This window comes from Bombus huntii, chromosome 17 (genome assembly GCF_024542735.1).
Source record: "Bombus huntii isolate Logan2020A chromosome 17, iyBomHunt1.1, whole genome shotgun sequence".
NCBI lineage: Eukaryota > Metazoa > Arthropoda > Insecta > Hymenoptera > Apidae > Bombus > Bombus huntii.
Genome location: NC_066254.1, coordinates 2825706 through 2843861, shown reverse-complemented (window position 1 = coordinate 2843861; position 18156 = coordinate 2825706). Strand labels below are relative to the sequence as shown.

The 18156-nt window shown below is 34.9% G+C and overlaps 1 protein-coding gene and 1 long non-coding RNA gene across 8 annotated transcripts in view; one reads left to right on the top strand and one right to left on the bottom strand.

Annotated features, from left to right (window-relative positions):
- LOC126874956 (uncharacterized) overlaps positions 1-14148 on the bottom strand; it is a 92977-nt gene extending 78829 nt beyond the window's left edge. For both annotated transcript variants that reach the window (XR_007693140.1, XR_007693141.1), the window contains exon 1: positions 8825-14148. This is a non-coding gene — a long non-coding RNA (uncharacterized LOC126874956). The remainder of the gene's footprint in view (positions 1-8824) is intronic.
- LOC126874945 (protein patched) overlaps positions 1-18156 on the top strand; it is a 96127-nt gene that overhangs the window by 64167 nt on the left and 13804 nt on the right. For 4 of the 6 annotated variants that reach the window (XM_050637471.1, XM_050637470.1, XM_050637473.1 and 1 more), the window contains 2 exons: positions 4471-4568; positions 5400-5613. In XM_050637471.1, coding sequence (XP_050493428.1) covers positions 4471-4568; positions 5400-5613 — 312 coding nt within the window. Of the gene's footprint in view, positions 1-4122; positions 4345-4470; positions 4569-4767; positions 5199-5399; positions 5614-18156 lie in introns of those variants that run through there. The other 2 variants (XM_050637474.1, XM_050637475.1) reach the window with 2 other exon arrangements.

The window sequence follows — 18156 nt, the reverse complement described above, 5'->3', positions numbered from 1 at the left end:
AAATATAATATAATATAATATAATATAATATAATATAATATAATATAATATAATATAATATAATATAATATAATATAATATAATATAATATAATATAATATAATATAATATAATATAATATAATATAATATAATATAATATAATATAATATAATATAATATAATATAATATAATATAATATAATATAATATAATATAATATAATATAATATAATATAATATAATATAATATAATATAATATAATATAATATAATATAATATAATATAATATAATATAATATAATATAATATAATATAATATAATATAATATAATATAATATAATATAATATAATATAATATAATATAATATAATATAATATAATATAATATAATATAATATAATATAATATAATATAATATAATATAATATAATATAATATAATATAATATAATATAATATAATATAATATAATATAATATAATATAATATAATATAATATAATATAATATAATATAATATAATATATAATTTAATATATTATAATATTTGATTTAATATATCATTTTATATAATATAATAGAATATAATATATAATCTAATATAATTTAATTTAATATATACCTGAAATATAAATTTGAATATAATAATTTATATTACATTTATAATTCTACATATGCATAGAATATATATATATATATATGTTCATAGGTGTTCGTGAAAATACGTTTTCCTTGTAATCTAGCAACGACGCGAACGAAGGCGACGCGTAACGTTAAACGGATCGAAAGATTCTCACAGTTTAGTTTAATAGGAGAAGCTTAAGGGAAAATCGTGGCCATCGCTAGGCGTAGCACGTATCCGCGGCGGATCTGTTCGTTCGTGTCCTGGAGTCCAGTCACCATGTCGCAGCGTCGTTCCCCAACGACTCACGTACAGTCGTAAACGTCGAAAATTGAATACGACGCTTGAAAAGCCGAACAAACGTCGCGCCGGTTTGCACGTACAAAGTCGCACGCTCGTTTCCGCGCGCTCACGCGTGCTACATCGTTTCTTGCGCGCCGCTAACGAGCGGACGCGTTAGACGCGTTTCGAGCGGCTGGGAAAAGGGAAAAGCACGAAATTACCTCAGCGTGAGAGACACCGCGACGTCGGACGCGCCGCTTCCGCGATGTTACCAGCGCGAGTTTCACCGCACCGTACCAAAGTAGCAGTTAAGGAGGAGACAAAACTGTTCGGATAATGGAATTTTCGGATAATGGACAGTAGAAAGATAATAGAACAATAGAACAATAGAAATACGGATTAAGATTGATCGGTAGTTTTTTTAAATTTTTATGGATGTCATATGTTTCTGGCTGCCAAGTCAGATAACTCTTTCAACACAAGTAACCACACAGAGTGTGGTTATTCTTCTTGCATTTCCAAAAATTAAATTTTTTGAGTGTCACGAATGCCTTAATATGAGGAAGCACCTCTTCTCTTACCATCTCCATTTGCTCTTTCCATTTGGATGAAATCGTCGTTGTTAGACTGCAGATTTCCATGCAGTTAAACTGGGTCCAAATATTCAATTTATAGGAATTGCAAGAAATACGTGGTATGATATACGCAGAGAGAAATTTCAATGAAAAAGGAAGAAAGAAATTGAAGGATCGAATATGAGATTTCTAGGGATTGCGGATTTATATGCAATTAAATCGTGTCCAAATATTTAAGAAAATTCGCTAGGTGTATGTAGACTTTTGTAACTGACTGTAGTTCGAAAGAAACTCCGAGGATCGACCAACATCCGCGCGATTCATTATGTTTCAATCTCGAAGTTTCTGTTGAATGATAGATGTTCCGGTATGCAGGAATTGCCTGAAGTAACAACCGTCTAAATCACACGGCGGTCTCCTGTATCTCAGACAAACAGGAATATTATTATCCCAGCGCTTATGTACAGGATGTTTCACTTTTAACGCGACCGCATCCTCTTATCCCTGTTCACTGGATCTCATCGATTTACAATCGCAGACAAGATTACTGTTTACACGAATAACCTAATTGAAACTATATATATATGTCAGTTGTGTATAAAATATATTTATGGAGCTATGCACTCGTGTAATTCGTAAAGTTCTAGGAGATTTAACTGTGTGAAGTTTTTATTTCATGGTTAGAATTAATCGAGGTTTGTACCCTGTACGTATGCAACCGAGACGAATACCTTTGTCTGCCTGGTTGCCGTGTCGCAGGCACTTTTCTTCGCCAAAATTGCTTTCCTGATTTTAGGTATAGATTTCGGATTTGAAGAATAGTTTTTGGCAATATTCGAGTGGCAAATTATTTGGGCTACTGATACTTTTATATTTGATATAAAAATGTTCGATACTGGAATTTTAAACCAACAGAAGTTGACGCGTAAACCGACATTTTGTAGATCTTGGGGCGGGATTTCGAATTGTCTTTGTTCTGTCACTTTATAAGTCAATCACAATGGTTTGAAGAGATGGTTGGATAGAAATAAAACACGCGAAAATGCACGACGTAAACGAGTCATTATCAAGGATACAGACATATACAGTTACGCACAGTATCCGCTGCAATTAACACGATAGACTGGTGATAAGTAGACAGCGGATGTTTGTGCATTTTTCGGAAATTTATGATTCCAAAAATCGATAGAGTGCGTGTAACATGCAAAAGTGTATACAATATTTAAAATACAGCACTTACTATGATGTTCGATAGACGAGACAAATTTCTATTTAGATAACGTTTCTTTAATTGTGTTCACAAAACTATAGAACTGTGTTTAAATTTATCATACGCGTGTAAGCGCTAGATCGATTCTTAACTAAACACGTTCGAACTCTGTTTTCTTGAAAATAAATCCTTAAACGGAAAGATTATTTATTTTACATCTTTTACCTACGTTCGCTTCTATGATGACATCTTATCGATCGTTTACTCGTACCAGTCGGTAATTAACCATACGGTAATTAGTATGCTCGATAAACGTTCAAACTCGATTCTCTCGAAAATTAAACCTTAAATGACAACATTTTATTGCACATTTTGTTCTTATTTTTTCCAAAGCAATCACCTCGTGTTTGCTTGTACGTGTTATTCGCTCGCGCCCTGTATATGTATGTATAGAAATATATCGAATATATGTTTGTAACGAGTATCTTGTAACTTCTATATAGATTTTCAAATTAGTTTCATATTTCACCGTGTCACGTTACAATGTCAATAAACCGTGAAACGTTTTATAGAGTACGTGTTCGTACGTATACGAGTCGAAAAGCTGCCACGAATTCAACGTAGATGATTCGTAGCAAAATTTCACCTTATTTCATTTTCGTTCAAACTAAAAATTTCTTCTTTCACACAAAGTACCTTCGATCACGCAGCAAACGTGTGTTAAATCGCCGCTGAAACCTACGATTCGTCGACTGAACGTGCAGTTGAAGTGAAAGCCTGTGTAATCGCGTTAGTTGGAAAAATGAAACAGTCGATGGGCAAAAAACGAGCTTAACGCGTTCTCGATTAAATTCGTGGTCGCGTTACTCGACCAGACCACCGCGACGATGGTGTAACAAATGTCCGCTAGGTTCCTCGAATCCTATCCAAATTCATATTATTCGTAAATCAAGGGGGCCGAAAAAACGAAACGCTTGGCTGGAGAGACCGCCCTATTCGAGTTTCCGAGAACACACAGGTGGCCTCCCATAATGCCTTCCTACCAAGAAAAACCTTATGGCGATCGTTAGTGTCCACTATCGAAGAAAAGGAGAAATAATCGTAAATCGGTGCCGGGAACGTAGCATTCGTCATCCAATAATCCATTAAATACATCAGAGCATGACAATTTCTTTCGTCTAACGCTGCTAAGGAAAATTCTTCCGCGCTGATGGCTGATCGTTAGACCGCCGATTTTTTTCCCTTCCTCGGACATTTCATGGGTTCGAAAGTGCGCGTGATATGCAAAAGTATGCGAAATATCGGAAGCGTCGTATCTCTTACGATATTTCCTAAGGACAAGCAAATTTCTCTGTGGATTCCAGTTTTTTAATTATATTCTATAATATAATTATGTGTAATTGTATAATTACATACAATATAATTATATTAAATTATATTTTAAGACATGAATGTACATAAATATCTGTCATGATTACTACGTAGCTACGGTGTTGAACCGCCATCACTGTGATGATGTGATCGATTACTCGAACTCGCCGAATCGATAATTTCCGCGATATATCGCTCAGTCCTCGCTTTGTCTTCTTTCAGTCTTCCAATTTCTCTCGTATCTGTTATTGATCTGTTCGACGAATGATTCGAATTCCTGAACAAGCATCGGCATACGCGATTGTATGTAAAGAAATTGAAAAGATGTCACGTGATTTGTTTGTAGTTCGATATAAATAGATTTCACGCGAGCTTTTCTCGTTAGATATAAATACCGTGGACCAGTTTCTAACCAATTTTTAATTGCAGATCTTCGATAGAATTATACCATGCGCCATCATTACACCCCTCGACTGTTTCTGGGAAGGTAGCAAGCTCTTAGGACCGGACTCTCCTGTGTATATACCGTAAGTATCATACATATAATGTGTGTATAAATATATGAGTATATAAATAAGTAAAATTGAATGAAAAAAGTAAACAAAGTATAATTAAATTAAACGAATGAGAAATAAGATAAATGTATATAAATGAATAGGAAACAATAAACGAAACAAAATATTGGGTTGGTAACTAAGTGACTGCGGATCTTGTCATTCGGTGGTAATAACAAAATCCGCAATCACTTAGTTGCCAACCTAACCTAACCTCAATAGTAGAAGAGATATATGTAGATATTTACATATAACGTATAACCTTTTTTTTTATATATATATATGTTATATAAAATTTATACATGTGCAGTGTCACGTAGACTTCGAAATGTTTCATTTCATCTCATCAATATCTCAGTCTAACCATTAGACCACGGATTTCTATGCAAACTCACTTGTCCATGGATATAACAGAAAATACGAAAACTGGTATTGAAAATTCGTCTACCTATGAAATATCAGATAAGCCATTATACTCTTGATATTTGATACCTTATTATACATATTTATATATTACACACTTTCTATAAATTGTTCGCACTCTACGTAATAATATTGGGTTGGCAACTAAGTAATTGCGGATTTTGTCATGACCACCTAATGGTAATATATATAACAATGTATAATAATATATATAATATAACAATATAAATGTTTCTCATAAATGCATGGGATTCCGTAGTCTATTAATCATTATCAATATATCGTTCTACAAAGAGAAATAAATAGATGTATATATATATATATAGAGAGAGAGAGAGTGAAGTGGTTCATTTCGCCTTTGAATTATTTTTTCCACGGTAGCGGCACGCAGATGCACAAGCCAGTGCACTGGACGAATCTCAATCCGTTGTGGATGCTGGACGAGATGAAGAAACTGCAGTTCATGTTTCCCTTCAAAACTCTGGAGGACTACATGAAGAGGGCCGGGATAACGAACGGCTACCAAAGCAAGCCCTGCCTCGACCCAGCGGACCCTGAGTGTCCGGAAACCGCGCCCAACAAAAAATCCCAGCAGGTAAGCAAGCAAGCAACCAGGCAACCAAGCAAGCAACCCAACAAACGCACCTTGTCTCCGAGATTGTAGTACCAGCGGAGCCGTGTGTCGACCGATTAAGGTGAAAGTCTTGGCGTGTAATTGTTGATACACGGGTAGTCCCGGCGCGTTTCGTGGCGTCGTCTTTTGATACCGACAAATTCGGATTAAATTGCGCAAAAAGGATGCTCGTAACAGTCGCTGTAAATTAGCTTGGTAAAAAGAAAAAAAAAGAAAAAAGAAAAAAAGAAGGAGGGTACCTTGGAATGTACGAGTTTTCTTGGTGTTCTTTCCTCCTTTTTATTTTTCTATCTTTCTTTCTTCTTTTTTTTTGTTTTTATTTATTTCGTTTACTCGCACCGCGTTGTATTTCTTTCCTTTGGTTTTCTTTTTCTTTTGTTTCTTCTTGCGTACGATTATCACGTTCTTCTCTCGTAGGTCAGCCGTAAACTGCGATGATTAGCAGAAGTAAAATCGCTGGCAACAGTAGTAGAATGGTGTTTGACGACTCTGATGAGGCGAAATAGGGGTGAAAACATGGCTTGGCGAGATAGGCTTTTTTTTCTCCGATTAGACGCTCGTCTCAGGAACAGGCTTTTTTTAACTTGGTTTTAGAGAGAATTTTTATTGTCTTTGATACACTTGTGACATGATAACATCTTATATATTGGGTGCTTTTCTTGGTATATGAACAGAGTATCGGATTAAATGGTATTTCTGCGCATCGTTTAGATATAATTACTTGCCTTTTCTCAGTTTGAACATCAACATTACCAAATGGCCGGTTTCAATATTTAATGTAAAATTGTACATTTACTGTTATTTCTTTTATTCATCTAATTTTATGTAAGTTCTTATGTTATCCGATTAATCAATTTCTCAATGTTTATTAATATGTTTAAATGTTATTAATTTCTCAATGTTTATTCACAAAACACACGGTTCTATGGATCTAATTCTTCCGAACTTTTATTACAATCTTTGTTCCTTTTTACGAATACGCTTCGCTATCGAAAACATACAGAGAATGGTGCAACACACTGTCAACAATAATTTTATTGGAAAAGTACAGCTACGTTTTAACTTTCAATTTTACTGTTTTAGACATTTTTATTAGGATCTTCGTTTCTTTCTATACTTACACTATACGTAGATCAGCCTCAACTGTAGTTTGATTAGAAAATTAGAAAGTTTCATTAGTTTTGATTCATGAAAACACACAGTTTCTGTCTGAAGCTAATTTTCTAAATTTTTATTATAATATACAAAATCCAAAACATCCGAGGAGGTTGCACGCACGTGGAATTATAATTAGAAAATTACAACTAAATTTCATCCATAAAAATACACAATTCCTGCCTCTGTCTAATTAAACAATTTTTTAAATTGTAAATATTTTTACTACAATCTCTGCTTTTTCTCGCACGTTGATATGGAAAACTATCAAGAACGTTGCACCGCACGTGGAATTATAATTAGAAAATTAGAACTAAATTTCATCCATAAAAATACGCAATTCCTGCCTCTGTCTAATTAAACAATTTTTTAAATAGTTACAATTCATTAAATAGTTACACGATCAGTTACAATTGCAATAAAAAATTGAAACTAGATTCCATCCACGGAAGCACACAATATTTGCCTGCATCTAATTAAAAAAAGGAATCTCTAAAATTGTTACAATCTTCATTATAATCTCCGCCTCTTCTTGCAAATTAGCGCCGATGTGGAAAACTTTCCTCGACCGTGTAATTTAACTGAGACATGAAAACTATGTTTCATTCACAGGAACACGCAAGCCTCGTCTACACGTAATTTCCTTTTAATTAACCTTCTTTACAATTTCCGCTTCCTGCTGACGCGAGTTCGCGTCCGGATATCGGTAAGTCCGAAAACTGCAGCGCACGCGTGCACGTGCATTGCGTTTTCTCGATTAACCAGCGGTGTATCCCAAGTGGGCAAGTTCGTGACACGCTTGTTACGTCAGAGGCCGCGCGCCGAGACCATTGGCAAACGTGGAGGCAAAAAGCTCGCCAACCGCTTATTAACACGCTTGTTCGTGCGTCAGACGGATCGATGTTATAATTCATAGGGCTACGTGCAATTATGCCGGGTCCGTTTATTAGCCTTAATTCCGTCTTGGCCTCGTTAATGGCGGGATTTATGGCTGCTATCGATCTGTCGTGGGAGGCCAACGCGGTTCAAGCTGATGCACGTAAATAATCGTCTATTGCTATTACGAAACGCTATTGGGAAACGTTCAATTAGAAAGCGATCGACAAGTTGGTAGAGAAGTTGGATGCAGGGTAGTCGACAGTATCAGGTCAGTTGCTGAGCAAAGTTTCCTGAAGTATTCGTCTTTATGCGAGTCAGGCTAATGCGCTGCTGTGTAACGTTTGACAAGAGGGTGGACTAGGACTGTACTGTAATTTGTACTGTAATTTGTACTGTGCAATTTGTCCAGCTGCGTGGAATAACAGCTAAGTGATTGCGGATTTTGTCGTTAGGTGGTATTGAGAAAATCTGCAATCACTTAGGTGCCAGTCCAATAATTAAAAATATGTAAATTGAATTTATGAGATGGATGAAAATATATGCAGGATGGAAGGTGATGTGTAAAAATATTACACGAAGCTGTTATTATATTGAAGAAAAAGAAGACAAGTGTGAGGAGTTGAGGATGCTGAAGCTTAACGAGCACGAATCGTCAACCTGAGCAATGTTTTAATGTATGAAAAAGGAAGAACATTTTGATTTGTTAAATTCTTTATTGGAGTTAGGAAGACAGAAGGAAGAATATTCGAGTTGATAGTTGAACGTATGAAGACGCACCATGATAACTAAAAAATATATTCTAATTACTCAAACTACATTCTAATCCATAGGAAATGTTGAAGTAATTACTTCAAGAATAACTTTTGTATATCCATGACCTGGAGACCGCTGTTACGAAGAGAATAGAATTTAGTGAAGAAAATTCAAAATAACGAGAGGTCCATATTACTGTGCCCTTGAATATAAATTTTGTTTTTGGGTTACAAGCTCTAGAAACAAAAGAGATATAAGTAGATTTCTGTTGCTGTTTCTTGTAGCCTTCAGCTAGAGCTACACACCAAGGTTGGCTTTTTGCTAATGTTCTTTGCTATAAATATATGAACGTGCTCCCTATCAGCTTCCTATTGTATTGTAACACTGTAAGAGTGAGGATCTGGATCAGCATAAACTATACCTGTACTTATACCTATACTTATTTCAATGTATTTTTCTATTACAATTTCATCCACTCGTTGCTGTATCAGTCAACCTCAACAGAAGATGGTGAAGTTTTTCAAAGAGCAGTGGCGACATGGAGCGATTAAAGTATTAACACTAATCTTACCAGGTCCAGTCGAATGGCAGGTTTGAAAATTTAATTTGAAGTTCTAGAGTCGTCGTTGCTTCTTTTCTTCATCTACTTTATGTCAATTCTTATATGCAAAAATTGAACAATTGATTAACCAGATAATAGAAGAATTTACATAAAGTTAGACGAGCAAAAGAAACGACAATGCGCAATTCCAAATGAATTTTGAAACCGGTCATTTGAAGGTCCTGTAAGGTTGGCGTTAAGGAATGCACACTTCCACTGAGAAAGACGTAAAAGATATAAAAACATGAAGAATACAGCGGCCCTGGGAAGAAATAATTTGCACCGTACAATGTTTCCCTTGGAACCAAACACCTTCTTCAAGCAAACTGCAACCCCAGAAATAAATCCCATTGCTCTCGCTTGAATGTAACACTCCGCCATCCACGAAACTGCATTAGAGCGTTGCGTATAAAACGAGGAAGACAAAATGAAGAAAGAAAAGGAAGAGAAAAATGAGAAAACAATTCGTCTTCAGCTCGTAATTCCCTGAAAGTAGACACGGGACAGCGCACTCCAAAATCAAACAGAAATCGCTCGATATCAATGGCTGCTGTAAATTCGCCAGAAGATCGCAGACGTCTGGCGCGTGTCTGAGAAAATGCCGAAGCAAAGGATCCATCGTATCGCAGCGAAGAAAAGCGTCGGTGGCCCAGTGGTAGGGGAAGGAGGTCAGCTAAAAATTCCTGTCTATCGGCTGGTAGCGTGAGACGTCGCCGGGTCGACGAAATTGCTATCAAAATACCATCTCGTAGCGACGGAATTACCGAGGCCGCGGCGGCTACGATGTAGGGGAAGGCTGCGGATGCCTAAGATTCGTTTCATAGGATCGATGTCCGGAATAACAAGTGGTCACTTGGAATTCCGCGGCCGATGACGACCGGTTGCGCGCACGTAGCGAGTCCGGTAGGTCCTGGACAGCCGCACTCGTCCATTCCGCTTTGATGTCCGCGGCGCGGAGCAGATATTCCGCTGGCCGGAGCCGGCGACCTAGCCGCGGTAATGAATATTTAATTGGCCGTGCTTTGCTTCTTTGTTGCGCCTGTCTCTGTGTGCAGATACACAGCGCGGGCGCGTGCGTACGTGTTGCATCGTCGCGATCAAAATGGAGAATTTTTTCAGCGCGTGAAAAGTCGATGGAGAATGCTGATTTCCAAACGGTGGATTCACCAACGGCGACTTCCTGGGGGGGCCGATGGAAGCGCGAGTGGAGGGTAGGAGGAAATACGTGCGGTATCTGCGCCAGGATCTGTAGAACCGGAAGTGCGAGGCAAGCGGGCGTGGAGCGTATTCGTGAAGCACTTAGGGCTCCAGCCTCGGCTTTTTATCGATGGATTGAGTTAGGAGTGGAAGCAATGATCGGGGTTAGGTTTTGGTTTGGGGTAAGTTTGACGATATGGAAGTTGAGCAGTGTTGGTAGACGTTGTTCTTTGAAGAACGATTTTATGGAATTGTTATTGATATGGACGTTTGTAACGTGATAATGAATCGTGAGAAGGTTTGGTTAATTACTGATAATTGATATTTGATTAAGTGCAAACGTATTGCCCATGATACAGTTTTCAGCTGATTTTTTATGAAATTGAAGAATATAGAAATTAAGAGTCGTATAAAATGCATTGTAGAAGTTGAAATAGATTGTTTATAACATATTAATGAATCGTAAGAAGGTGTGGTTAATTACTGATAGTTGATATTTGATTAAGTGCAAACGTATTGCCCATGATACAGTTTTCAGCTGATTTTTTATGAAATTGAAGAATATAGAAATTAAGAGTCGTATAAAATGCATTGTAGAAGTTGAAATAGATTGTTTATAACATATTAATGAATCGTAAGAAGGTGTGGTTAATTACTGATAGTTGATATTTGATTAAGTGCAAACGTATTGCCCATGATACAGTTTTCAGCTGATTTTTTATGAAATTGAAGAATATAGAAATTAAGAGTCGTATGAAATGCATTGTAGAAGTTGAAATAGATTGTTTATAACATATTAATGAATCGTAAGAAGGTGTGGTTAATTATTGATAATTGATATTTGATTAAGTGCAAACGTATTGCCCATGATACAGTTTTCAGCTCATTTTTTATAAAATTGAAAAATATAGAAACTAAGAATAGTATAAAATACATTGTAGAAGTTGAAATAGATTGAAATAGTATACTAAGACAATGTTATTTCCATTACTATATATCCTCAAGTCTTTAAATATTAACTTTTTCAACATGCACCAAAAAGACTTAATTTATTAATGAATATCTATCAATGTTCATAGACATCAAAAATTGATATAATATACTTGTACAATTTAGATGACTCGTATTAAAAGCAACTTCATTATTGGATTCACTCGCGCACATAATCAATTGGATTTAAGTATTTCCATTTTTACTAAAATATACCGTACAAATGTTCACTTATTGACATTCACACTCAACTATATTTATTGTTGCCACTCGATCTGGCCATTTCTTTCACCAGTGTATTGTCTTGCTTATACTCACACTCAGCTACACTTAAATATTTCTATTTTTATTACCAATTCTTTCGCCAATGTATTGCCTTGCTTATACTCAAACTCAGTTACACTTAAGTATTTCCATTTTTACTAAAACATATCGTACGAATGAATTGACTTATTCATATTCACACTCAACTATATTTTTTGCTACCACTTGATCTTACAAATTCTTTCGCCAGTGTATTGCCTCACTTATACTCACGCTCAGTTACACTTAAGTATTTCCATTTTTATTACCAATTCTTTCGCCAATGTATTGCCTCATTTATACTCACACTCAGTTACACTTAAGTGTTTCCACTTTTATTACCAATTCTTTCGCGTGTATTGCCTCACTTATACTCATACTCAGTTACACCTAAGTATTTCCACTTTTATTAATCCATATCGTACTAATGAATGCATTCATCGTCAAATATCTGAATTACTTTCTCTGTTACCAATGGATCCTAACTTCCCAATACATTCTCATTCACGACCCTTACTCACGCTAACGCTCAGTTACACTTAAGTGTTTCCACTTTTGCAAAAGTATACCGTACAAACGAGTTCATTCATTGACATTCACACTCAACTATATTTATTGTTCAACTATATTTATTTATTGTTAATCGATCACTCGATCTTACCAATTCTTTCGCCAGTGTATTGACTCACTTATACTCATACTTAGTTACACCTAAGTATTTCCACTTTTATTAATCCATATCATACCAATGAATGCATTCATCGTCAAATGACTCAAATACTTTCTCTGTTACCAATGGATTCTAACTTCCCAATACATTCTCATTCACGACCCTTACTCACGCTAACGCTCAGTTACACTTAAGTGTTTCCACTTTTGCAAAAGTATACCGTACAAACGAGTTCATTCATTGACATTCACACTCAACTATATTTATCTATTGTTAATCGACCACTCGATCTTACCAATTCTTTCGCCAGTGTATTGCCTCACTAATACTCACACTCAGTTACACTTAAGTGTCTCCACTTTTATTACCAATTCTTTCGCCAGTTTATTGCCTCACTTATACTCACACTCAGTTACACTTAAGTACTTCCATTTTCACTAAAATATACCGTATTGTCTAATACATTGTCTCGCCCACACTTACGATCAGTTACACCTAAGTAATTCCACTTTTATTAATCCATATCGTACCAATGAATGCATTCATCGTCAAATATCTGAAATACTTTCTCTGTTACCAATGGATCCTAACTTCCCAATACATTCTCATTCACGACCCTTACTCACGCTAACGCTCAGTTACACTTAAGTGTTTCCACTTTTGCAAAAGTATACCGTACAAACGAGTTCATTCATTGACATTCACACTCAACTATATTTATTTATTGTTAATCGACCACTCGATCTTACCAATTCCTTCGCCAGTGTATTGCCTCACTAATACTCACACTCAGTTACACTTAAGTGTCTCCACTTTTATTACCAATTCTTTCGCCAGTTTATTGCCTCACTTATACTCACACTCAGTTACACTTAAGTACTTCCATTTTCACTAAAATATACCGTATTGTCTAATACATTGTCTCGCCCACACTTACGATCAGTTACACCTAAGTATTTCCACTTTTATTAATCCATATCGTACTAATGAATGCATTTATCGTCAAATATCTGAAATACTTTCTCTGTTACCAATGGATCCTAACTTCCCAATACATTCTCATTCACGACCCTTACTCACACTAACGCTCAGTTACACTTAAGTGTTTCCACTTTTGCTAAAATATAGCGTACGAATGAGGTCACTCGTTGTCAGCTACACCCTGATATTTCCATTCTTATCGATCGATCCTATCGGTACTATTCTTTCGCCAATATATATTGCCTCACACTCGCTCGCATTTCAAACTTTCTGCGCACCGGCACGTTTGCGAAACCAGTCATCGAATATCTTCGGAAATCGCACTTGTACAAAGTTGCAGCCATCGAATGTCCGGCGATTCGCAGGCGAAATTTCAGATGGCCCGATAAGGTACCCTCGGAACGATCAATTTTGGGTCGTAAAATCGTGGACGTAGCAAAGGCGGGAAAGAAAACGGGACAAGTGGACTGCGTTGAATGAAACGATTCCCATGCGAGGATCGGCGAATGCGTATGCGAGTCGCGTGGGCCGCGGCGCTCGGGACCGACATTAAAATAATAAAATCGAGAGATGCGCGTCATTATTGCGCCACGTCGGTGGTCGCTGCCGCTACACACCGGCATTACGTACGCTTTTTCGCCGCCGACACATTACGCGGCCGTCGTTTCGCCCTCATTAACATACGATCTGAATTCCGCGCCTGTCGCGCGTCCACGGATCACGTTCGCGCGTAAAAGCTCGTCCAGGCTGACGGACAATTTACAGGTTTACAGGCAAAGCGGTACAGCTAACGAATAAACAGCTTAGGTTTCCTACGTATTAAATTTGAAGTTACAAAGATGCATAGAACGTATACGATACGTGGAAAATTATATAAAATATCCAGAATGGGATACTTGTTGTAGTAATATCTAATAAATGAAATAGGTTGTTATTTACGTAGAATTTTGTATAGTTGAAGATCCGCGGTGCAGTATTATAACTTTTATTTATTTCAATTAATCAATTAATTAATTTTATTTATTTCAATTAATTAATTTTATTTATTTTAATTAAATAATTTTATTTATTTTAATTTATTGAATTTGGGATAAAGTTAAAGCTTGATCTAATGATGAATATGTAAAAGTAATAAAAGTAATCATAATAATTAGTATATGGTGAATTAATTATACAAATTACTTATTATTTGTTTAAAGTTAAAGCTTGATCTAATAATGAATACGTAAAGGTAATAAAAACAATCATAATAATTAATATATGGTAAATTAATTATACAAATTATTTATTTCATTTTATTGGTTATATAGCAGACTCGAATGAACTAGTATAGTTTTATATACTACACAGAGATAGAGTGCTATGTGTCTACTATATTACAACGTATGCGTAACTATGATTTCACATAGCAATTTTTCCTACTGACAAACAATCTCTTTTTCGTATTTATGGAGACACCTGTGCTCCTTCAATTCCTACCTTTTGTTTCACGTCTTATTGTATAAATCGTGTAAAGGTTTGGTTAATTACTGGTGATAATTAATGCGAGCGTGTTTCCTATACTGCAGTTTTCAAAAAGCCAAGATATAGCATTATCGTTAAAAAGAAAAGCCAAGAAACGATTTCACTACGAACAAAACTGCGCATTATTCGCTGATTAGAAGAAATTAAAATTAAAGAGAAAAACTCTTTTCTCATCGTCGATGATATGTACATGTGGAATATTCTTATTTTCATTTTTCTCTTAAGTAGGAATATTCGCTCCTATTATTACAAATTATTTAAAACAAGCTCAGAGCGCCGGTTGTTATCGTAAAAATCCAATTAATAAGAGATTATATGTTTTTCGCTTTCCAATCGTTAATTTAACATTTTATGTGCCGTTGCGTGGAAATGATTTAAACGCGATATGCGCGGGTTATCTGCTGACAATTGGCCATAAATCTGGAAGAATCTTAACGACGAGTCGCGATCGCTTCTCGGAATATTTTGGATAGGAAGTAGACCCTGTTCGTACGCGGAAACCGCAAAATGACAGGCTTGTCCGTTGAAATTCTAGCGTAATGACGGGTGGAGACGGCGCGGAATGATCTTTGGGAGGAACGTGTAATTAGGGAGAAATTTGGGTTTGATTGATTGCAATTGGTGCTTGGGTGGTTGGTGAACGTGGCCGAGTAGCACGAAATTTCGAGTTGTTCTTTTTTTTTTTTTCTTTTTCTTTTTCTTTCACGTGGATGGGTTAATTAGGGTAATACGAAGTATTAACGAATTCGCAGCCGATGCTGTAAAATTGCGTTTGTTCTTTTTCCGCAAACTGCAGCTGATTGCCACAGTTCAGGTAGAATTATGCTACCGACGCGACGAGAAGCTTGAAAGCAACGGTGGCTTTTTAATAACACGATTTATGTTTCTTTATTGCAATACAAATTACACAGCGATAAAGAACCAAATATTATATAATACTGATTTCAGTTTTACAAATTAACAAACCGTTCGATCTTCTTGAAATGAAAATTATATTTTTTAGATTTCTGTTCGACGTCGATTTTTGTTTAATTTAGTAATTAAAAATTTCTTCGACTATTTTCGACAATATTGTATTGACAATAAATGTTGACAATGTTGTCTTGACAATATGCATTGACCATATATGTTGACAGTATGTATTGACAATATATGTTGACAGTATGTATTGACTATGTATGTTGACAATATGTATTGATAATATATGTTGACAATATGTATTGACTATGTATGTTGACAATATTGTATTGACAATATATGTTGACAATATGTATTGACCATGTATGTTGACAATATGTATTGACAATATATGTTGACAATGCTGTATTGACAATATATATGTTGACAGTATGTATTGACCAAATATGTTGACAATGTACTATTGACAATATATGTTGACAATATGTATTGACAATATATGTTGACAATGCTGTACTGACAATATATGTTGACAGTATGTATTGACAATATATGTTGACAATGCTGTATTGACAATATATATGTTGACAGTATGTATTGACCAAATATGTTGACAATGTTTTATTGACAATATATGTTGACAATATGTATTGACTATATATGTTGACAATATGTATTGATAATATATGTTGACAGTATGTATTGACTATGTATGTTGACAATACTGTATTGACAATATATGTTGACAATATGTATTGACCATGTATGTTGACAATATGTATTGACAATATATGTTGACAATGCTGTATTGACAATATATATGTTGACAATGCTGTATTGACAATATATATGTTGACAGTATGTATTGACCAAATATGTTGACAATATGTATTGACAATATATGTTGACAATGCTGTACTGACAATATATGTTGACAGTATGTATTGACAATATATGTTGACAATGCTGTATTGACAATATATATGTTGACAGTATGTATTGACCAAATATGTTGACAATGTTTTATTGACAATATATGTTGACAATATGTATTGACTATATATGTTGACAATATGTATTGATAATATATGTTGACAATATGTATTGACTATGTATGTTGACAATACTGTATTGACAATATATGTTGACAATGCTGTATTGACAATATATATGTTGACAGTATGTATTGACCAAATATGTTGACAATGTTTTATTGACAATATATGTTGACAATATGTATTGACAATATATGTTGACAATGCTGTATTAACAATATATATTGACAGTATGTATTGACAAAATATGTTGGCAATGTTCTATTGGCAATAAATGTTAACGATACTGTATTGGCAATAAATATTGATAATGTCGTGTTGACAATAAATGTTGATAATGTCATATTGACAATATTGTATTGACAGTACATGTTGACAGTATTGTGTCGACAATATATGTTGACAATGTGTATTGATAATACGTGTTGACAATATGTATTGACAATAAATGTTGACATTGTTCTATTAACAATATATGTTCACAATATGTATTGACAATAAATCTTGACATTGTTCTATTGACAATAAATGTTGACAATACTGTGTCGACAGTACATGTTGACGATGTTGTATTGACAATAGATGTTGACAGTATGTATTGACAATATATGTTGACAATGTGTATTAACAATAGATGTTGACAGTATGTATTGACAATATATGTTGACAATGTGTATTGACAATAAATGTTGACAATATGTATTGACAATGTGTATTGACAATATATGTTGACAATATGTATTGAAAATAAATGTTGACAATATTGTGTCGACAACATATGTTGACAATATGTATTGACAGCACATGTTGACAATGTTGTATTGACAGTACATGTTGACAGTATTGTGTCGACAACATATGTTGACAATGTGTACTGACAATAAATGTTGACAATATGTATTGACAAATATGTATTGACAATATGTATTGAAAATAAATGTTGACAATATTGTGTCGACAACATATGTTGACAATATGTATTGGCAATAAATGTTGACTATATTATATCGACAATAAATGTTGACAAGATATATTGACAATAAATGTTGACAATATGTGTTGACAATATGTATTGACAATATATGTTGACAGTATGTATTGACAATACATGTTAACAATATGTGTTGACAGTGCAACTATTACCAAGGAGAAATTGTTCCTAGTACCTTCGTATATACATCCACAGGAAAGCTTTTCACATTAAACAAACAAAAATGAATATTAATTCATGCTAAAGATACTCATTAGAGACGAACAATGTCGAAGAATTAATCTCGCGATATCAAGATTAACAGCGTGAATACTATGAAAGCACGTAATTCCACGTACCTTCTCTTATGAAAAGATACAGCTCCATCATATTACCTTGTCTTTTCTTCTTCCTTTCTCCTACCTCATCCACTACATCACAAACATATTACCTGTTCACGCGGTCCATAAAGTACAAAGCGACGTAACAAAGTCCGAGACAAAGGTAC